The sequence below is a fragment of the Vanellus vanellus genome (genome assembly GCF_965231255.1).
Source record: "Vanellus vanellus genome assembly, contig: HAP1_SCAFFOLD_45, whole genome shotgun sequence".
Classification (NCBI taxonomy): Eukaryota; Metazoa; Chordata; class Aves; order Charadriiformes; family Charadriidae; genus Vanellus; species Vanellus vanellus.
This window is the reverse complement of record NW_028128545.1, coordinates 1932146-1954832: the sequence shown is the minus strand read 5'-3', so window position 1 is coordinate 1954832 and position 22687 is coordinate 1932146. Positions and strand designations below refer to the sequence as shown.

The window sequence follows — 22687 nt, the reverse complement described above, 5'->3', positions numbered from 1 at the left end:
CAGGAACTGTAAGGGGGAGAGTTCATTCAGGGGTGGAGAGATGTACCCCTGGCACAGTCCCCTGACAGCCCTCAGTGCTCTGTCCTTGTCAGCCTTCCTGCTTGGGCAGCCTCCCCCAGTGCCCTAGTTCACAGAAGTTGCCTCAAGCTGATGTTCAGAAAAAAACTGGTTCTCCTTCTCACATCTTATTTCTAACACCCATATGGTGCCCCATGCTTCTCCAGGGACATCCCTGCTCCCCAGAGAGTCTTTGTCCCTCTGACTCTGCCCGTGTTTGCTTGGCCAGCTGTTCCTCCCCCTTGCTCCCTGCAAAGCCCTGGTCTGGCAGTGCTGCTTTGCAGAGCAATGGCCTTGTAGAGTCCTTGGGCTGTGACCCCACATTGGCTAGGAATCAGACCCTTCCCATGGGTCTGTGAACACTCAAAGGGCATTCCAGCTGTCTCAGGGAGTGTTCAGGGTTGTCACTGGATCCAGCCCATGCCTTCTCATTGAAGGTGACATGAATTATGTTCCAGTCTCCCTTTCCCACTCCTGCTATGTTCCCATTGCCTCTCCTGACATTTCAGAGCCCTCATTAGCCCTCTTTAGCCTATCCATCCTTCTCTTTGACATTATTGTGAAACTCCATCCAGTGTGAACCCAACATAAGGCACATGGTGTCCCTGGAGTCATCTTGTGCTCTCCTGGTGGCTCCTGATACCTCCTTGAAGGACATGAGTCTGTCAGCAGCCCTTCCACATGTGAAATAGTCCCCAGCAGATGCCTTTTGACCATTCAGGATCTCCAATGGCTCTGGGCACTCACAGGTCAAGGCTCAGTCCAGCCCTCATTCCCTTACACAACACTCCATGCCCTCATCATGCCCTCATAGGTATTCTGCACACCGGTTTGGGAAGAAAAGCCCAAGCTTCACACATGCCACTGAGGAAATCACCTTTTATTACTGAGTTGCCACAAAAGAGGCCAACTCTAACATGGCAATAGACTCATTTGCAGAAGGTCTCTGGGTCAGACAGACTGGATTCATCCTCTGAGATGAAAGCAAATATTTGTGTACAGACATGTTTGTAACTCATACAATGCCCAACAGACAAATGTTCCCTGAGATAATTGTGAGGTCACTTTTGAAGACAGATGGGCACCTCATGGCTGCTGAAATATTAATGGTAGAATCAATTTCTTCAGTGCATCCTTGAGCTCCTTGTTCCTCATGCTGTAGATGAGGGGGTTCACTGCTGGAGGCACCACAGAGTACAGCACTGACACCACGAGATTTAGAGTTGGGGAGGGGGTGGATGGGGGTTTCAGGTAGGCCACCATGGCAGTGCTGACAAAGAGGGAGACCACGGCCAGGTGAGGGACGCACGTGGAAAAGGCTTTGTGCCATCCCTGCTCCGAGGGGATCCTCAGCACAGCCCTCAAGATCTGCACATAGGACAGCACAATGAAAACAAAACACCCAAAGACTAAACAGGCACTAACCACAAGAATCCCGGCTTCCCTGAGGTAGGCACTGGAGCAGGAGATCCTGAGGATCTGCGGGATTTCACAGAAGAACTGGTCTACAGCATTGCCTTGGCAGAGGGGTAGTGAAAATGTATTGGCTGTGTGCAGGAGAGCATGGAGAATCCCACTGCCCCAGACAGCTGCTGCCATATGGATGCAAGCTCTGCTGCCCAGGAGGGTCTCATAGTGCAAGGGATGACAAATGGCAACGTAGCGGTCATAGGCCATGACAGTGAGAAGGGAAGACTCTACTGACAGGAAAAGGAGAAAGAAAATGACCTGTGCAGCACATGCCCAGTAGGAAATGGCCTTGGTGTTCCAGAGGGAATTGGCCATGGCTTTGGGCACAGTGGTGGAGATGGAGCCCAGGTCAAGAAGAGAGAGGTTGAGGAGGAAGAAGTACATGGGGGTGTGGAGGCGGTGGTCGCAGGCGATGGCGGTGATGATGAGGCCATTTCCCAGGAGGGCAGCCAGGTAGATGCCCAGGAAGAGCCAGAAGGTCAAGAGCTGCAGCTCCTGTGTGTCTGCGAATGCCAGGAGGAGGAAGTGGGTGATGGAGCTGCTGTTGGACATTTGCTTCATCTGACCATGGAAGCCTGTCCGAGGAGGAAAATGCAGTGAACAAGTGAGGATACACTTCTCTTAGCAAATCCAATTCAATTTCTCACAGGAACGCCCACATGGCACCTGCTCTTCCAGGAAGATATTCGTGCAGCTCCCTTTTTTGAGCTCTTGTTTGTCCTGGCTGAGGGTGCAGCTGAGACCAGATAATTCTGCTGTGGGCCCTGGAGGAGTCAGGCCAGCTGCGCCTCAAGAGGCAAATAGGAACCAGGCGTGATCTCAGGTTAAATCCATTCCTGAGATCAAAGGGACTTCAGCATTGACCCTCCAAACTTGCCCTACTGCAGAGCAGAGCTGTGATTTTTTGTTTATTTTTCTCCTGTTGTCCTTCTCACATCTGAGGAGTGTTTTTTTGAATGCAGACGTCCTTTACACTTCCACACAAGTGCTGTCTCGAGAGTCCTAGGACGCAAAAGGACAGACCCTTGGTACAGAGTGAGGACAGCTGGTCTGTCCCTCAGTCTTGCTCTCAGCTGCCCTGGGTGGGCTCACACGTCTCATAGTGGCACTGTTATCACACTTGGATGTCCCTCTGAAAGGAAATCAGATACTGCTCAGAACAGAGGAATCCAGTTTCAAAGTGCAGATAACCTTCACACTCCTCTCCCCAGTGATGAGCAGAGCACTTCTGGACGCCCTGAAATTTGGGTGCCTTGAAAGGAAAGTCAGCTTTATCCCCACCCCACGGACGGCTTTGCTCAGAGACCCACAGGGTGGAAGGGTACTTAGGCACCTTGCTCCCATGGACACCTTGACATGGCAGGACCTGAAACCCCCATCCCTGTGGAGCCTGAATACAAGAGCAACAGCACAGGGATGGGTGCAGAAACAAGGAGAAATGCCCCAGTGCTTCTGCCAAGGGTGGCAAGGACAAGAAGGGACAGAGGGTCACTCAGGAGAGTCTCCTCTGTGAGCTATGGCTGCAGAGAAGGTAGCTGCTGCCTGAACCCCGTAGCTCTGAGGGCAGAGGCTCTACTTGGTGGAAGAGGAGACCAAAGGGCTTTTTAGAGATATAGCATGGCTTTATCCACCCAATGGCTGACAGGGAGGTGTTCAATTCTGCCTCCCAGATGTTACTGTCAGCCTGTGCCTTTCACCTCCTGCCCATGTCTCTGCCGCCTGGAGCTGTTGCTGACGGGAGCTGTTTCTCTGTCCCCATGTCTCCTCCCTGTCAGTGCTCACAGACCCCGTCACACCTGCTGTGTGCTCAGCTCTGCCCTGCAGACACCTTCTGCAGCAGGGAATGGACCAGGGGCATCTCAGTGTTGGAAAGTCCTCAGGAGCAGACCAGATACGGCCTCTGAGGAAAGCACAGAAGTGACAGGGCTTTCTGTAGGCTGAGGTGGGTGAAGTGACTTAATCGGGTTCCTTGAAGAACTATTGATCAATGACTAATGTTGTAGGAGTCTCCTCCTCTTGTCAAAACCAGACATTACCGTTTCCCCCACAGCGACATCAGAAAATGGAAAGCACCTTTCTTTCCAGGTAGCCCTTTCCAGCCTTTCTGTGCTTCTTCTAAAGACCCTGGATATGTCCTGGGGGTGACCTGGGGCTGTCAGCACCCTTGATCCACATGCAGCACCCTCTCAACAGCAGAAGGACCCTGCCCTACCAGGGGACACTTTTTCCACCCACAGCTTCTCCCCACAGAAGCCCCGTGGGAGCTCCCCGGGCAGGCGCAGAGCTGACCCTGGCAGGCGGCAGAGTCCCTGCCCTGGCACACAGCCCCCGGGGTGCAGGGACCCTGCTGGCAAGGACAGCCCTGCCCACCCCTGCCTGCACACCCACCTTCACCTGCAGACGTCCCTGGGAGAAGGCAGCCATCATGCCCTATCCTCCTGACAGTGCAATAGAGAATCCCTGCTCCACAACACATCTTCCTCCTCTACACAAGGGAAACTTTGAGAGTTCTCCTGACAGAACCCATCGGCTGTGGGCTATGTCAGCTTTTCGAGATCCCTCCAGGAACTGCAGCTGCATTGCCCTGCAGACGGAGACTTACCGCATCAAAGGCTGTGAAGATTTTTCCCAAGTGAACTCTCAACTGCCCCTCTACTCCTTTCTGCCTTTAACCTCTCTCTGCCTCCCTGCTCTGCCCTCGCTGCCTGCAGGCACTGCCCTCAGTCCTGCTGCGCCGTGCAGAGGAGCTGCTCCTGGGCAGAGCTGTCTCTCTGCAGCGCTGCCCGCTTGCCAGGAGCTCCCTCCATCGAGGGAGCAGCAGAGGACCAGCCCAAGGCATCACTTTCTCTGCTCCCACCCACCCCACGCTTGCATCACTTTCTCTGCCCCCACCCACACCTTTGAGGTGTCCCTGGGGCTCCTCAGGAACCTCCTTGGAAAGAGACTGGAGTAAAAACTGATGTCCCCCCCACCTCTGCAGAGACAGTTCTTTTCAGCACTGACCTTTCTATTCTCAGAGACAGAGTCAGGCTAAAGAACCACCTTTCCTTGTCCCACCGTCAGACAGAGCACCTGCACAATTACAGGGAGGAGTCTCCTTTACCCATGCTCAGGGAAGGAATTCAGCTGTCAATGGAGGCAGCTCATCCTGGGTTTGTAGGCTGGAAGGATTCTCAGCTCCTTCCCATGCACAGCATATTTTCATTAGAACCATGCAATTTCAGGGCCAAACACAGGCAGCTGTGACATGTGAGATGTCTAGGCTCTCCAGTACAAGTGCGTGTGCGCTTGCAGGGACAGTACAGGACCGACATCATTCTCTACAACTATTCATCACTCTCTACAACTATTACATCACTCTCTACAACTATTACATCACTCTCTACAACTATTTGAAAGGACACTGTAGAGAGGTTGGTGGTGGTCTCTTCTCACAGGTAATTAATGACAGAACAAGAGGGAATGGCCTCAAGGTCCAACAGGGTAGATTTAGAGTGAACATTAGGAAAGGATTTTTCACAGAAAGAGTGGTAGGGCATTGGAATAGACTGCCCAGGGAGGTGGTTGAGTCACCATCCCTGGATGTGTTTAAGAGACGTTTAGATGTGGTGTTGGGGGATACGGTGTAGGGGAGAACTTTGTAGAGTAGGGTAGATGGTTGGACTCGATGATCCCAAGGGTCTCTTCCAACCTAGACAATTCTATGATTCTATGATTCTATGACAGTAAAACTTTCCTTACTCAGTGTGGGAGGAAACAGACACCACAGAGCATCTCAGAGAGATTCAGTTCATGTCTGCAAGCCAATGAGTCCAACCACTGCAGGCAGTCAAGGGACAGTCCCATCTCTATTCAGTAGATGCAGGCAGTCCGTGAATAGGAAGCACATTGCACCAGGGTCCCCGCTCATGGGCCTACACTCTCAACTTTTGCTGGTTCTTTTCTCCCCAATCCTTTACTCGCCCCCTTGATGATACAGTCAAGGAATAGGTCAAGGATTTTCAGCACGTGCCTCGATCAGAGGATGTCCGCACCCAAAGACACCTTCAGCAGCACCTTATTTTTCCTGCAGTGCCCCCTCCCAGCCACACGCTCTCAGGTGCTTCAGAGACACCGCAGACAGAAAATGCCTCTCCTGCCAGGGCTGCGCAGCATGGCACTGTTTCTGTCTGGCCTTGGGGACTGCACAGTTTGCTCTCTTTGCTTTCATTGTAGGCAACTCCTTTCATCTTTACATTGCCATCTGCCATCCACTCCAGCACGTCTCTGCACCTAAGCAAAGCCTTTGCACACACAGGATCTTGGGCACTTGATAGCAGGTTTTCCCATGAAAAGCCTGGGCTCAGCCCTTGACTCGTTGCTGATGGGCTGCAACCCAAATGTGCACCAATGTCCCCAGGCTGGAGCCCGGACAGGAGGAGCTGGAGCCCAGCATGCCATCATAGAGCCATGCCATTGACGGAATAACTGCTGAGGTGTGGTGTGACCTCTCACATGACTGGTTGGGGGGCCATAACTGATGGATACAGGCTCTTTGAGAGAGATAGACATGGAGGATCAGGAGGGGGATGCTCTCAGTGTGAAGGAGCTGATGGGATGTATGGAGATTCTCTATTGCACAGAAAACAGATTGGGTGAGGCCTTGTGGATGAGGGTCAGAGGAGAGGCCAGTTAGGGTGACATCATGATGGGAGATAAAGAATCTGCAGTCAGGGTGGGAAAGTGGAAGAGGTCTTTGTTAAGCAATCCAAGGAAGTCTTTGGATCTTAGCTCTTAGCAACATTCACAGCAGGGTAAAAAGTCTCCTTTCAGTTTCTGGAGGATCTTAGGGTCAGCTTTTTAGCACAGCTACTAGGCAGGCCAACCAAAGTGGTGCTCACCTGCATCTGGTACTCGCAAGCAAGGGAGAGCTGCCCAGGTATATGATACCACTTGTCAGGCTTGGCTGTAGCGTCCATGAGATAGTGCAGTTCCAGCTACCCAGGGAAGTGAGGAAGAAGAGTATCAGAGAAGAGATGTCAGACCTCAGAGGGACAGACTTTGGTCTATTCTGGGGACATTTAGCAGGAAGTATTACTCAAAGGGAGCAGAACTCAGAACAGCTGCTCTTCAAGGACCTCATCTGCTAAGAAAGAGGAGTGTCCATACTGATCCTCTGGAAAACCAGCAGACATCTCAGGAGGCCAGCTTGGCTAAGACAGGAACTCCCTTGTAAGGTCCGTAGAAACATGAAAGCATTGAGGGGGTGGATGAAGGGGCTCGCTTCAAAGGAGGAATTTAGAAACAAGGATAGTTGTAGACAAGCCAAACCTTCGCTGGAGCAGGTACTTGCAAGGTGTCATGGTTTGGGCTGGGCTGGCCACTAAAACGAATGACAGATGCTCTCTTTTGATTCTCTCCCCTTCAGAAAAGGGAGAGCATCTCCCTTCAGGGAGAGAAGGATGAGAGAGAAAGAGACTTATGAGTTTAAAGGTAAACTGAACTACTTTAATGAAATATTAATAAAAATATAAAATAAAAAAATTATAATAGAGAAAAAAATGTAATGTATACAAAACCAGTATCAAGCTCCCAGGATGACAATCACATCACCAGCAGGCACCGGGAAAGTCCCAGGCTGGACTTAGTCAGGGATGGGAGCTGAACTCAGGAACTGGAGTCAGGAATGCACAGATCAGGATCAAAGTCAGACAACAGAGGAGTCCTCAGACTTCGGCCATTGAAGAAAGAGACTGACCCTTTGATCCCTCAGCTTTTATACTGAGCATGAGGCAGATGGGATGGAATACCCTCTTGGTCAGTTTTGGGTCACCTGTCCTGTCCACTCCTCCCCGCAGGTGGGACCCCTCTATGGTTTTCCACTTCTGACCCTCCAACAAATTTAGCTGCCCTTGGGTGTTATAGCAATAAGTACAAGGAAGAGCCTCCCTGCATACCATTCCTCAGTATGAATTATAAACATCAGGTCTCATTACTCTGGAAGCTGACTACTGTCTGAATAAATACACCGTTAATTTCAGAGAGTTCAGCTAGTTAGAAGAGGCTTAGCTGCAAAGTAAAATTACTGCACAGAAAATTGGTTTTGTTTTACCTCAAACCAGGACGCAAGGGAATTCAGGGGCAACAAGGGAGCTGCTACTCTGGAATTTACAGATGAAGAATATGCAAGAATTATGTGTGGCCGCTGCCAAATTAAGTAAGAGAAGGTGTAGATATGTCTGAGGTACTCTGTGTCCTCTTTGCCTCTGTCTTTAGCAGCGAGGTCTCCCAGGCCTTTGTGCCTTGAGGCAGGGCTCTGGAGGAGACCAAGCAGCAACGGATGGGGATCAAGTCAGGGGTTGCTCAGCCCTGAACAGCCCATGGGACTGGAGGGCTTTGTGAAAGAATGCAGAGAGAGGAAGACAATGTCGTATTGAGGCCCTCTCTTGTACTATGGCGCGCTGTCAATTCTCTTCACAGCAGCTCCTCTGGTGCTGCGTTTTAAATTTGTGACCGAAACAATGCTGATAGCAGACTAACATTGTAGGTATTGCGGAACAATGCTTGCGCTGCATCAGAGCCTTCTCTGATTATCACTCTGCCCCTGTGAGAAAATTGAATAAGTTGATTGGGCAATATTAGAATTAATTGTGTAGTTGCTTAAGTTAGCTTGAATTGAGGCTTGCTAAACTTAGCATAAGTAACTTCACTTAGCGTTAGTAGCTCAACTTGTAGGCTGTGTGCCGTTAACTTTCACCCAGAAAAGCCAGACTCATACAATGGATGGCCCTGAAACTGGTACAAACTGGGAGACCAGAAGGGAGTGGCCATCAGCAGAAGCTGTATCTCCTCCTGAGGCAAGGACTGCTAGCAGCCCCCCCAAAGGTAAAGAAGGAAACCCAGGCTGCCCAGGGAGGTTGTGGAGTCTCCTTCTCTGGAGACATTCAAAACTCGCCTGGACACCTTCCTGTGCAACCTCGTCTAGGTGTTCCTGCTCCGACAGGGGGATTGGACTAGATGATCTTTTGAGGTCCCTTCCAATCCCTACCATACTGTGATACTGTGATACTGTGATACTGTGAAACCAATAAGTCGTGTTGCCATGAAAAGCTGAAATCAGGACTCAATAGTCAGAGTGACTATTAAGCAGGTATTCTTTATTGCAGCGCTGGACGCAGAGGGGATCACTCCTCCTAACGTGCGTGCTGTAAAGGGTTCGTTATACCGCTTATATACATGCCATATATACATACACATTACTTTTCCGGGAACTCATTACCATAGGTTACTACCCACTCGCGCATGTGCACTATAGTCTCTCGGTGGTCTTCAGAGACATCTGGTGGTCGTTTACTTCTTCCACTCCTCTTCATCGCAATGTCCTTTTAGTGAACTTTAGCTCTTTACCTCCTTATCTTGCTAACAAAGCCGCAGAGTCTGCAGTCTTGACACTCAGCCTCACCTAGACTCCGCTCTGAAAAGGAGATTAGAAAGCAAGGGGGTCCAGCCTGAACCTCATGATTCAGCAGGAAAGCCCTCTCGGAGACTCCTTTAACATGTACCCTTGGTATAGACTACCTCAGGAGAGGGTACTTCAAGGACCCGTCGGTACCGTCGGGCTTTTGGTGTAGCCACCATGAACACAGAGAAGATCAAACAGGCCCTGCCTGGTCTGTCGGAAGATCCCTTCACTGTGGGATTGCTGAGAGTTGAAGAACAGCAGGTGCCAAGTGCTACCAGGACCGGCAGCAATATTGCACAGAGACTCCCTGGCTCCCATCTGTGAGCCGATTCATCAACTGGAGAACCAAGGAGTGATCAGCAAGACTCAATCATCCTTTAATAGTCCCATATGGCCAGTGCAAAAGTCTGGTGGGGGGGGAAGGTTAGCGGTAGACTATTGTAGCCTGAATGAAGCACTGAGTGCTGCTGTACCAGACATGCTAGAGCTCCAATATGAACTGGGGCCAAAGGCAGCAAAGTGGTGTGCTACAACTAATATTGCCAATGCATTTTTTCCCAATTCCTTTGGCAGCAGAGTGCAGGCCACAGTTTGCTTTCGCATGGTGGGGTGTCCAATGCACCTGGAATCGACTATCCCAGGGTGGAAGCACTCAATACATCGATGACATTATGTGGGGCAGCAAAGCAGAAGTGTTTGAGAAGGGAAAAAGAGTAATTCAGATTCTTCTGAAAGCTGGTTTCACCATAAAAGAAACAAGGTCAAGGGACTTGCACAGAAGGTTCAGTTCTTGGGAATAAAATTGCAAGATGAATGCCATCATGTCCCTATGGAAGCAGTCAACAAGATAACAACTGTATCTCCACCAGATAACAAGAAGGAAACACAAGCTTTCTTAGGTTTTGTGGGATTCTGGAGAACGCACATTCCAGGTTCTAGTCAGCTTGTGAGCTCTCTCTGTCGAGTAACCTGAAAGAGAACTATTTTGAGTGGGGCCTTGAGTAACAACAAGCCTTTGAGCAGATCAAACAGGAGATAGCTCGTGCAGTAGCTCTTGGGTCTGTCCAGACAGGACCACCCACGGCCAAGGAGACCAGCTCCAGTGCAGGTAAGTCCGCAATGGGGAAGGGGATCGAGGCGAAAAGGGCCAGCAAGGGGCTCTCTTGGGGCTTTTTAAAGCCAGGAAAAGTGACTAGCTCATGCCGGGACCGGCAGCTTGTGGGAGGGCTGCTGATGCAGCAGGGGCGGAGCCAGCACCACCTGCAGCAATTCTAAAGGAGCTGTAAAGGAGCGCAGGACCTGGGTCATTGCGCACCGAGCAAGCGAGCAGCGAGTGGGCATCACTCAGGGTGTCCCCTGGGAGCACTGTGGAAGGGCGGACCCCCTGGGTGGGTGAACTGACCGGGCCAACAGGGCACGGCAGGTCGCACGGAAGGGCGCTGTAAATCTACCAACTCGGTCAGGTAGCCACGGTATCTACCCGGCAGAAGACCATGACCGCTCTGATCTCTGCACGCACCAGCTCTGATGCTGCTTCCCAGACAGAGCTCTCATGGGAACACGCTGCCACCCAGGCGTCGGGCTGCAGGGTGTGCCCCGCTCTCACAGCAGTGCCGGATGGCAGCGGTGAGCATGCCTGTGGCTGCCAAGGCAGAGGAGCTGCTACGCTTAGTGATGGAGCTCAGGGAGGAAGAAAGCAGGTTGAGGGTTATGAGGGAATGCGAGAGGGAGATAGATGCCTGGAGTCATACCCTGTCTCCCATGGCAGAAACCCAGCTGGCAGACAGAGCCCCTGCTGTGGAGGACTCCCACTCCTCTCCCTGATGGGCTGGACAGGGTAGCGTGGAGGACAGGGGCCAATGGCGAGATGTTCCTGCCCAACGCAACAGGCGCCGCAGGCACATCTGCCCAACAACTACCACACCTTCCAAGGTCCCACTGCACAACAGATACAGTGTTCTGCAAGGGGAACTGAACACCGGTGAGGATGATAACCCTCCCAGGTTGGAGGTGTCACTGAGGCCTAGTCCGACCACCCCCCAAATCAAAACCACCTCAGTAAAAAACAAAAGGCGGGTCATTGTAATAGGGAACTCAATTCTGAGGGGGACGGAAGGCCCAATATGTAGACCAGACCCGCTATATAGGGAGGTTTGCTGCCTCCCTGGGGCCCGGACTAGTGGTGTTAAGAGGAGGCTTCCAACCCTGGTGCGGCAATTGGATTATTATCCCCTTTTAGTTTTTCAGGTAGGCAGTGATGATGCAGCAAGAAGAACACCAAGGGCAATGAAGAAAGATTTCAGGGCCTTGGGACAACTGGTTAAGGGATCGGGAGCCCAAGTCTTGTTTTCTTCTATCCCTTCTGTTGCAGGGAATGATGAGGGGGTTTACAGGCAGAGCTAGCAGGGCAATGTCTGGCTCCGAACTTGGTGCTACCAGCAGGGTTTTGGGTTCTTTGGTCACGGCCTGATTTACAGAACACCAGGCAGCAGATGGGAAAAGCCTGTCTCTCAGGGGGAAAAGGGTTCTTGGAGTAGAGTCATCAGGGCTCACTGAGAGAGCTTTAAATTAGGTTGGAATGGGGATGGGCACGTAACTGGGCTCGCTAGAGAGGCGCCTGGGGGTAGGAGCTCAGCACTTGTGGGGCAGAGTGCTAGTATTTTTGAGGACTGGAAGGTCCACCACCCCTCAAGGGCAAATACTATGCACTCATTGGCTTTTCTGAAAAGGCCTATACGCCAATGCACGCAGCATGGGGAATAAACAAGAGGAGTTAGAGATTTGCATGCGGTCACAGGGCCATGATCTCATTGCAATTACTGAAACGTGGTGGGATGGCTCACATGACTGGAACACTGTCATGGAGGGCTGTGTTCTCTTTAGGAAAGATAGGCCGGTGAGGCGAGGCGGTGGAGTTGCTCTTTATGTGAGAGAGCAACTGGAACGCATCGAGCTCTCCCTGGGAGCAGATGAAGAGCAAGTTGAGAGCTTGTGGGTAAGGATCAAGGGGCAGGGTAATATGAGAGACACTGTTGTGGGTGTCTGTTACAGGCCACCTGATCAGGATGAGGTAGTTAATGAGGCCTTCTACAGACAGGTGAAAATCGCCTCACAATCCCAGGCCTTGATTCTCATGGGGGACTTCAACTATGCTGATATCTGCTGGGAAGGCCACACAGCTAGGCATGTACAGTCCAGGAGGTTCCTCCAGTGCATTGATGACAACTTTTTGACTCAGGTGGTGGAGGAGCCTACAAGGAAAGGTGCTCTACTGGATCTGGTACTGACAAACAAAGAGGGACTGGTGGAGGATGTAAAGGTTGAGGGCAGACTGGGCTGCAGCGATCATGAGAAGATAGAATTCAGGATTAAGTGTAGTATACACAAAATGACAAGTAGATTTGAAACCTTAAACTTCAGGAGGGCTAACTTTGATCGTTTCAAGGAGTTGCTTGGAGAAATCCCATGGGAGAGGGCTCTAGAGGGTAAGGGGGCTCAAGAGAGCTGGCTGCTATTTAAGCGTCACTTCCTCCAAGCTCCGGATCAGTGCATCCCAAAGAGAAAGAAATCAGGCAAGGGAAGAAGAAGACCTGCATGGCTGAGCAGGGACCTTCTGAAAAAGCTCAGGTGGAAGAAGGGAGTTTACAATAGGTGGAAGAAGGGGCTGACTGCTTGGGAGGAATACAAGAATGCTGTCAGGGTATGCAGGGAGGAAACAAGGAAAGCCAAGGCAGCCTTGGAATTGAACCTGGCGAGGGATGTCAAGGCCAACAGGAATGGTTTCTTTAAGTATATAGGAGACAAAAGGAAAACTAGGGAAAATGTGGGCCCGCTGTTGAATGAGACAGGTGCCGTGGTGACAGATGATGCAGAGAAGGCAGAGTTGCTAAATGCATACTTCACTTCTGTCTTCACTGTTCGGGCCAGTCCTCGGGAAACCCAGACTTTGCAGGTAACAGAGAAAGTCTGGAGGGAGCAAGACTTTCCTTTGGTTGACGAGGAGCAAGTTAGAGATCAGTTAGATAAACTGGATATCCACAAATCCATGGGGCCTGATGGGATGCACCCTCGAGTGCTGAGGGAGCTGGGGGAAGTCATTGCTGGGCCGCTCCCCATCATCTTTGAAAGGTCCTGGAGGACAGGTGAGGAGCCCGAGGACTGGAGGATAGCTAATGTCACTCCAGTCTTCAAAACGGGCAAGAAGGATGACCCGGGAAACTACAGGCTGGTCAGCCTCACCTCCATCCCTGGAAAGATGATGGAACAGCTTGTGCTGGGTATCATCTCAAAGCACCTGGATGAAAAGAAGGTTATCAGAAGTAGTCAACATGGATTCACTAAGGGGAAGTTGTGTCTGACTAATCTGATAGCATTCTATGATGAAGTGACTGGATGGGTGGATGAGGGGAGGGCAGTGGATGTTGTCTACCTTGACTTTGGCAAGGCTTTCGACACTGTCTCCCACATCATCCTCACATGCAAGCTTAGGAAGTGCGGGCTAGATGAATGGACAGTGGGGTGGATTGAGAACTGGCTGACAGATAGAGCTCAGAGGGTTGTGGTTAGTGGTGCAGAGTCTGGTTGGAGGTCAGTAACAAGTGGTGTCCCTCAAGGGTCAGTACTGGTTCCAGTCCTGTTCAATATATTCATCGATGATCTGGATGAAGGGATAGAGTGTACCATCGGCAAGTTTGCTGATGACACTAAACTGGGAGGAGTGGCTGACACGCCAGAAGGCTGTGCTGCTTTACAGCGTGACCTGGACAGGCTGAGAGTTGGGCAGGGAGGAACCTAATGAAATTCAACAAGGGTAATTGTAGGGTACTGCATCTGGGGAGGAATAACCCCACACATCAGTACAGTTTGGGGGCTGACCTGCTGGAGAGCAGCTATGTGGAAAGGGACCTGGGAGTCCTGGTGGAAAACAAGATGACCATGAGCCACCAATGTGCCCTTGTGGCCAATGGCATCCTGGGGTGCATCAAGAAGAGTGTGGCCAGCAGGTCGAGGGAGGTCATCCTTCCCTTCTACTCTGCCCTGGGGAGGCCGCATCTGGAGTACTGCGTCCAGTTCTGGGCTCCCCAGTTCAAGAAAGACAGGGATCTGCTGGAGAGGGTCCAGCAAAGGGCTACGAAGATGATGAGGGGATTAGAACATCTTTCATATGAGGAAAGGCTGAGGGACTTGGGTCTCTTTAGTCTAGAGAAAAGAAGACTGAGGGGGGATCTTATTAATGCTTTCAAATACTTAAAGGGAGGATGCCAGAGAGATGGGAGGAGTCTTTTTTCAGTGGTGCCCATTGATAGGACGAGGGGTAATGGGCACAAGCTTGAACATATGAAGTTCCATCCTAACATGAGGAGGAACTTGTTCACTTTGAGAGTAGTGGAGGGCTGGAACAGGCTGCCCAGAGAGGCTGTGGAGTCTCCCACTCTGGAGACGTTCAAAACCCGCCTGGACGCTGTCCTGTGTAACCTGTTGTAGGTGACCCTGCTCTGGCAGGGGCGTTGGACTAGATGATCTCCAGAGGTCCCTTCCAACCCTGACTATTCTGTGATTCTATGATTCTGTGAAGAGCCCTGAGCCACCAGTGAGGAGCAGGACCTGCCTTCCCAGGGCCTGGGGGTCAGGGTTTGGCCTTTCTGCTGCATCAAACAAGCCAAGGGGTTCCTCAGCATTACAGCCACCTGCACAGTGCCTCTGCCTACCTGCAACCACAGCCTCCAGTTATCTCCTCTAACGAGTCCCTGGGGAGGCTTTGGCAGTAACGACCCTCAGTGGGGCCAATCAAGGCTTCCAGGTACTTTGCTCCTGACTTGGACTTCTTGAGCACTTTGTTCAGTCTTCTCTCAGTGTCTGAGGCTCATGGACTCAGCACCAAATACACCGTGGGGTTCATTAGAAGACAGAAAGCCCTAACGAGGTGTTTATCTTTCTTGTCTTCAAGACTTGTACAGCCAATTAGAGAAGTTTCAGAGTGTAGTTAAGGAGGAGATTTCAAAGTGCACCTAATAAAAATGTCTTTTTTATTTTAAAGGATATAATGTGTTACTCATGATTATCGCTTATGATTGTGATAGAAGCATTCTCTGATTGTTCTGGATAGAGGGTGTCCGTTCAGGAGGTCTGGACAGGGAGGAAAAGCAGTCCCTGGAGGTCTGACACTGTAGGACAGCTTTGCTCCTCACCTCCCCACCCTCCCCATTTCTGACATTGGCCACCTGGGACTGACACCCCTGGTCCTTGCATCAGACTTCTCCACTGAGGTCTGCAGCTGGATGTCACAGACCCATTGCCCCATCTCCCACCCGCGCTCCTCAGAGCCCTGGCTGCACCCAGGCACAGGAGAACTTTTCCTGGTTGTAAGAAAAGAAAAGTAAAGCATAATCGGTTTTCCTACACAATAACACACACTCCGCAATCACATGCTCAGGACAAGCTCCCTCTCATGAGGCTGCCTTTCTACAAGGGAGTTCTTAGGAGAAATAGATTAGGAAGGTAGATAGAAAAGACAGATATAGACACAATTAAAGAGTTGGCCGAGGAGACAATTAGACTGTTGAAAGACAGGCAGGGTTTTAACTCCCTGAAAGTCAAAGCAGCAACACAGGTGAGAGGTACCTGAGTGAAGAAAGAGTAAGGGGAGGAGAAAAGTGGCGAAGAATGGAGTGGGCCTTTGCCCAGAGAGTCTGCATCTGCAAAGATGACTTTAGAAATGAACATTGTCTCAGGAGAAGTATAAGCACCTGAAAGATTAGAGAAAGTACACACCATGTGTAACGGGAGAGGAGTGGTAATGAGGTTACAGGGGAAGATCAATATTTCTTTGGAATAACCCTTTTGACAGGTCATGGGATTGGCAGAGGTTTCCGATGAGAGAGGACAAGCAAGTGTAGCACCCGTCTTTGAAAGAGTCCAAATGTGCGACCCAGGGAGCTACTAGCTGTACAAGCTCACTTTGGTGAGGAGTGTTGGTCCATCAGTCAGAGTCCTCCCTGGTGACACTTCTGGGCACCAACAACAGAAGAACATGTCCAAAAACCATTAGCATGGATTTCACAGAACGGAATCATAGAATCATAGAATTGTTGAGGTTGTAAGGGGCCTTTAAGATCATCAAATCCAACCATTAACCTACCCTGACAAAACCACTTCTAAACCACGTCCCCAAGTTCCACATCTAGCCTTTTTTTAAACACCTCCAGGGATGGCGAATCCACCACCTCCCTGGGCAGCCTATTCCAATGCATGATAACTCTTTCAGTGAAAAAAAATTCCTAATATCAAATCTAAATCTCACCTGGCATATCTTGAACCCATTTCCTCTCATCCTATCACTTGTCACTAGGGAAAAGAGGTCAGCCCCCACCTCTCTACAACCTCCTTTCAGAGAGATGTAGAGAGTGATAAGGTCTCCCCTCAGCCTCCCCTTCTCCACGCTGAACAATTCCAATTCCCTCAGTCGTTCCTCGTAAGACTTGTCCTCCAGACCCCTCACCAGCTTTGTTGCCCTTCTCTGGACACACTCCAACACCTCAATGTCCTTCTTGTACTGAGGGCCCAAAAACTGAACACAGTACTCGAGGTGGGGTCTCACCAGTGCCAAGTACAGGGGGACAATCACTGCCCCAGTCCTGATGGCCACACTATTTCTGATACAGGCCAGGATGCTGTGGGCCTTCTTGGCCACCTGGGCACACTGCTGGGTCATATTCAGCCGGCTGTCCACCGACACCCCCAGGTCCTTCTCCCCCGGGCAGCTTTCCAGCCCCACTGCCCCAAGCCTGTAGCGTCCATGGGGTTGTTGTGCCCCAAGGGCAGGACCCGGCACTTGGCCTTGTTGAACCTGAAACCATGTTGAACCTGAAACATTGTTGAACCTGTGCTTATGATAATAAGCACAAAGAAAGAGCTGCCTGAAGACAGAATTCCACAGAGTACTCAAAGACAGGTGAGTTTTAACTGCCCGAAGCTCACAGCACCAACGGGATTGTGGAGAGGTTTCTGAATGATGAAAGAGGAGGGGAAGGGAAATGTAAAGCGTAATCGCAAGTGCTTCTGTGCATGTGCATTGCTGGAAAGGTGCCTTCAGACATGGTCAGGTTTGTTAGAAGAGGTGGAAATACATGGAAGATGAGGGAGATTAAATGCAGAGCCTGAGAGAGAGAGTCCTGACAGTGCAAATAGAGGGGAAGGTCCATAGCTCTCCTCTTGCTATCAACCAACGTCCTGAAAACTCCTCATTTTGATCTCATGGAAGAACATCAAATTTTTATTAAAAGTATTCATGTGTGTCAGATGATGAGGTGGTGCTTATACACTTGTCAAAATGTCTCAGGCTTTCAGGCAGCGCTCTGCTGTCTGACCATCAGTACCCAGTGGTACCTCCAGAGGACCCCGTGTCTCTGAAGCACATGCCTGGGCCTGGCTGCTCTCCCAGAGGAGCTGCTGGAGACCAGAGCCTCTGGGAAGCCGCAGCTGGAGCCTGGGCAGAGGGTCCCAGGCACCTACAGTGGCAACACCGTTCCGTGTCCCTGTAATTGCATCCCACCCCAATTTTACCATCACTTGCCTTTGCAAACAGAGGCAGCACACAAAACTCCCCAGAGATCAGTATCTGAAAACAGGACAGAACCAAGTAAGGAGAACACCACCTACAATTTTTGATGCTTATAGATTCAGGTGGCCATTTCCTTCACTCTACATCTTTCATTCTGTTTCTTTGTTGCCTTATCTTATTGAAATGTTCTTATCATTTTTATCATACTGGGACCTACAGCATTACGAAAGCTAATTTTTGTGTCTGGCACAGTCCCCAGGACAGCCCCAAAATACTTCCCTTCCCTGGACTGTTTATGCCACCTCCAAGTCTTGGCACAGAGCGAGTCCCACTCGGTGCTTTGGACCACTCTTGCCTGATGGAGGAAAGCAGGTGGTGTGGTTTAGGCTGGGCTGGACACTAAACAAATGACAGATACTGCCTTTAAGCTCTTTCTCTTCCCAGAAGAGAAGAGAGAAATAGAAGGAGAGATTTATGGGTTTTAAGGAAAACTGAAACTACTGTAATGAAGTATTAAAATAGAAACAAATGATAATAATATCAATAAAAAATGAAATATAAAGCTTATATAAAAATCCAGCATCGAGCTCCCAGGGTAACGATCATGTCACTGGGAGACACTGGGAACATCCCAGCCTGGTTTCAGTGATGGACAGGAACGGGATTCCTGATCGGGATTCAGGAACACACCGATCAGGGTCAAAGGCAAACGAACACATAGAGTCCTCCTCAGACACTGTCCACTGAAGAAAGAGGGCTGACCCTTTGATCCCTCCGCTTTTATACTGAGCATGAGGCACTGTCCACTCCTCCCCGCAGGTGCGACCCGGCTACGCTGTTCTGCTTCCCACCCTCCAACGGGGCACATGACAAAGGTCACTGCCCTTGGGTGTTATAGCAATAAGTATAAGCAAGAGCCTCTCTGCGCATCATTCTGTGGCATCAACTACAAACATCAGACTTTATTGGCTAGAAGCAGACACTGTCTGAAGAATACCCCTTTAATTTCAGAGAGTGCAGGTAGTTAGAAAAGGCTTAGCTGAAAGGTAAAATTCTGAAAAAAATTGGTAATGTTTTACTTCAAAGCAGGACATCAGCCCAGCTGTCAACAACTGGCTATAAGGAGACTGCAGGAGACCATGTTCATGAGGAATCTAAGGAAGAGTGGGCTAGATGAGGAGACAGTGAGGTAGATTGAGAGCTGAGTGTGTGACAGAACTCAGAGGGTTGTGGTTAATGGAGCAGTGTCAAGTGGGAGGCCTGTAACCAGTGGTGTCCCCCAGGGGTCAATACTCGGTCCAATTTTGTTCAATATATTCATCAATGACCTGGATGAGGGGATAGAGTGTATCCTCAGCAAGTTCGCTGATGATACCGAACTGGGTGGGGTGGCTGACACTCCAGAGGGCCATGTTGCCATCCAGCATGACCTGGACAGGCTGAAGAGCTGGGCAGAGAAGAACCTAGTGAGGTTCTACAAGAGCAAGTGTGGGGTCCTGCACCTGGGGAGGAAGAATGCAAAGCACCAGTATAGGTTAGGGGCGGACCTCCTGGGAAGCAGTTCTGAGGAGAAGGATCTGCGGGTCCTGATAGCAAATTATCCATGAGCCAGCCATGTTCCCTTGTAGCAAGGAAGGCCAATGGCATCTTGGGCTGCATAGGGAAGAGTGTGGCCCGTAGGTTGAGGGAGGTCATTCTGCCCCTCTACTCTGCCCTGGTGAGGCCACAACTGGAATACTGTGTGCAGTTCTGGGTTCCCCAGTTCAAGAGGGACAGGGAACTGCTGGAGAGAGTCCAGCGAAGGGCAACTAAGATGATTAAGGGATTGGAGCATCTCCCTTATGAGGAAAGGCTGAGAGAGCTGGGACTAGCCTGGAGAAGAGAAGGCTGAGGGGAGACCTTATTATGGTGTATAAGTGTCTATATATGGTGGGTTGAAGGAGGATGGAGCCAGACACTTTTCAATGGTTCCCAGTGACAGGATGAGGGGTAATGGGCACAAGTTGGAAGTTCCATTCAAATACAAGAAAAAACTTCTTTAACTGTGAAGAAGGGTGACAGAGCACTGGCCCAGGCTGCCCAGGGAGGCTGTGGAGTCCCCTTCTCTGGAGGTTTTCAAGACCCGCCTGGATGCAATACTTAGTAATGTGCTCTAGGCAATCCTGCTTTAGCAGGGGAGTTGGACTAGATGATCTCTAGAGGTCCCTTCCAACTCTGAAAGCTGGGTGATTCTGTGATTCTGTGATAAGGACAGGGGAGGGTGAGGTAGCACATGGGAATTTGCAAGGAACGAGAAAAGGCAGGTGAAGGAGATCACTTTAGAATGGTGGGGACTGTTAGAAATGTGGTAGTTTTCCACTAGGTGTGTGACGATTGTCCTGGGGGATATTCGCTGGCATGTCCAGCACAGACAGCCCCAGTGAAGACCCTCTTCTGCCAGTCCTTCATGTCTTTCCCAGGAGTCCTGGCTGTGGGAGCACACTGCTGCTTGCCTCCGCCCTGAAAACCCACATAGTTATGCTGTACACTGGTGTTTTCTTTTCAGATGCACATTCTTGGGAATATTCTTGAGGACAACTTTGGAAGAAGACCTAAGCCTTCAGGCCCTGCCCTGAGGAGACCCCCTGGTACGCTGGAGGTGCTGTTAGGGAGGCCAGCTCTGTCAGAGCAGCGCTCAGTGCCTGTCCCTCCTGTGCTCACAGGGCTGCCACACAGCAGGACTAGGAGCTGCCCGAGCACTCAGCCTTACAGCAAGGCAAGGGCTCCGGAGGAGAGCGTGGAAGTGGCAAGAGAGCAGCTCTGGCAAGACCAAGGCTGGTGCTCCTTGGCAGTGCTGCTGTGCTGGGACTCTTTCCCCTCCAGCTCTGCACACAGGCACTGCTCTGCTGCTCCAGAGAAGGCCTCAAAATAAATGATCTTGGGCAAACAAGTTGCTGGAAGATTTTTATTTCTTTGAACATGGAGCGCTCCATGCTTTCCCTGCCCTGGCAGGGGGGTTGGACTAGATGATCTCCAGAGGTCCCTTCCAAACATATGATTCTATGATTCTATGAGAGCATGAATGCTTATTTACACAGTCTGTGAATATCACTAAGTCTGAAAAGTGCTTAGTTAGAAATATAAAAAGAAAAAAAATATTCTGGACAATATTAAAAAAGTATAAAAAGGCAAAAAAACCCAAAGACAAAACGAAAACTTTAAAAAAAAAAAAACCAAAACAAAACAAAAACAACAACAACACAGAAGATCAGCATGACCTAGAACGAGTTATTTTGTAAGTGATTCACAGAAGAAGAAAGTTAAGTGCTTCTGAAAATCATCTGACCATCAATTTCCAGAGGGCATCCTTCAGGTCCTGGTTCCTCATACTGTAAATGAGGGGGTTCCATGATGGAGGAATCACTGAATACAGCACTGCAACCATTACATTGAAAACTGGAGAGGAGATAGAAGGGGGCTTCAGGTAGGCAAATATGGCAGTGCTGAGAAACAGGGAGACCACGGCCAGGTGAGGGAGGCACGTGGAAAAGGCTTTGTGCCGTCCCTGCTCCGAGGGGATCCTCAGCACTGCCCTCAAGATCTGCACATAGGAGATCACAATGAAAATAAAGCACCCAAAAGCTAAACAACTACCAAACACAAGAAAACCAACTTCCCTGAGGTAGTCTGAATGTGAGCAGGAGAGCTTGAGGATCTGTGGAATTTCACAGAAGAACTGGTCCAGGGCATTGCCCTGGCAGAGGGGCAGTGAAAATGTATTGGCCGTGTGCAGCACAGCATAGGGAAAAACACTGCCCCAGACAGCTGCTGCCATGCGGACACAAGCTCTGCTGCCCATGAGGGTCCCGTAGTGCAGGGGTTGGCAGATGGCAACGTAGCGGTCATAGGACATGACTGTGAGAAGAGAAAACTCTGCTGTAGCAAAGAAAAAGAAAAAGAAGACCTGTGCAGCACACCCTTGATAGGAGATGGCCCTGGTGTTCCAGAGGGAATTGGCCATGGCTTTGGGGAGAGTGGTGGAGATGGAGCCCAGATCCAGAACAGAGAGGTTTAGGAGGAAGAAGTACATGGGGGTGTGGAGGCGATGGTCGCAGGCGATGGCGGTGATGATGAGGCCATTTCCCAGGAGGGCAGCCAGGTAGATGCCCAGGAAGAGCCAGAAGGTCAAGAGCTGCAGCTCCCGTGTGTCTGCGAATGCCAGGAGGAGGAAGTGGGTGATGGAGCTGCTGTTGAACATTTGTTCAGTGTGAGCATGGGCCACTGTTGAAAGAGGAGAACACATTGACAATACACGGCAGACTTCTCTGAGACAATCCTGTGATATTTCACAAAAAAATCCCTCCACATAGATTTCTCTATCTTTGGCATAGTTTCATTCAGCTCCTTTTAGTCTGATCTGGTTTGTGCTGCTGAGGGCACTTCCTTTGAAGGGGCAGAAAAACTCCTCTTTCTCAGTGCTTTTAGCCTGAAAACTGGAGAGCTCGGAGGGACAAAAAGGCTCTCTGTGCCCTAGTGCAGAGTCAGGAGAGCTGCTCTGCCCACCAGTGACCTGCTGGTCACCACGCAGGTACTCCTGCATACACCTATCTCCATGGGACAAACGACCCCCTAAAAAAGTACTTGAAGAAAAAAAAAAATGAAAGGGCTTTTGTGAGTGTGGGAGAGACCAGTTTCAAAGCCCATTTCTCCACACAGCTTTCTCTCTCCCTGTGCAGCTGAGCAGAGAGGGATGCAGAAGGGTGGAGGGGCTCTCTGCTGCCTGGGGCTGTCCCTGCCAGGAGCTGTTGCTCTGTCCCCAGGTCTCCCCCTGCCAGTGCTGCCAGAGCCCATCCCACCCGCTGTGTGCTCAGCTCTTCCCTGCAGCCCCCTCCCAGCAGCAGGGCACTGCCCAGGGCCACCTCCCTCTGTGCGGGTCCGAAGGAGTGGAGCAGATCCAGCCTGATGCTGCAAGCAGAGGGGATGCTGGTGCTGTCTGTAGGTGGAGGAGTGGGTGAAGGCACCTGATGAGGTTTTTGGCAGATGTGGTGATCCCTCAGTGTCACAGTGACAGCTCCTTTCCCTTAGGAGAAAGCTGAGAGCACAGAGCCTGGAAAGGTCTCTGTCTTTAAGGTAGCCCCTGCCTTGACTTTCCTCTGTACAGCAGAAGGACACTGCCCTGC

At 50.6% G+C, this 22687-nt stretch overlaps 2 protein-coding genes across 2 annotated transcripts; both read right to left on the bottom strand.

The window, feature by feature from the left end:
• Positions 1-1143: 1143 nt before the first annotated feature.
• On the bottom strand, positions 1144-2079 carry LOC309684275 (olfactory receptor 14J1-like; the record flags this gene model as incomplete). The annotated part of the gene is made up of 1 exon (XM_082500206.1): positions 1144-2079. The coding sequence occupies one exon, from the start codon at positions 2077-2079 to the stop codon at positions 1144-1146; it is 936 nt and encodes a 311-aa protein (XP_082356332.1).
• A 3938-nt stretch (positions 2080-6017) lies between these two features.
• LOC309684274 (olfactory receptor 14I1-like) lies at positions 6018-21765 on the bottom strand (the record flags this gene model as incomplete). Its single annotated transcript, XM_082500205.1, has 3 exons — positions 6018-6059; positions 6408-6503; positions 20854-21765. The coding sequence occupies 3 exons, from the start codon at positions 21763-21765 to the stop codon at positions 6018-6020; spliced, it is 1050 nt and encodes a 349-aa protein (XP_082356331.1).
• Positions 21766-22687: the final 922 nt, after the last annotated feature.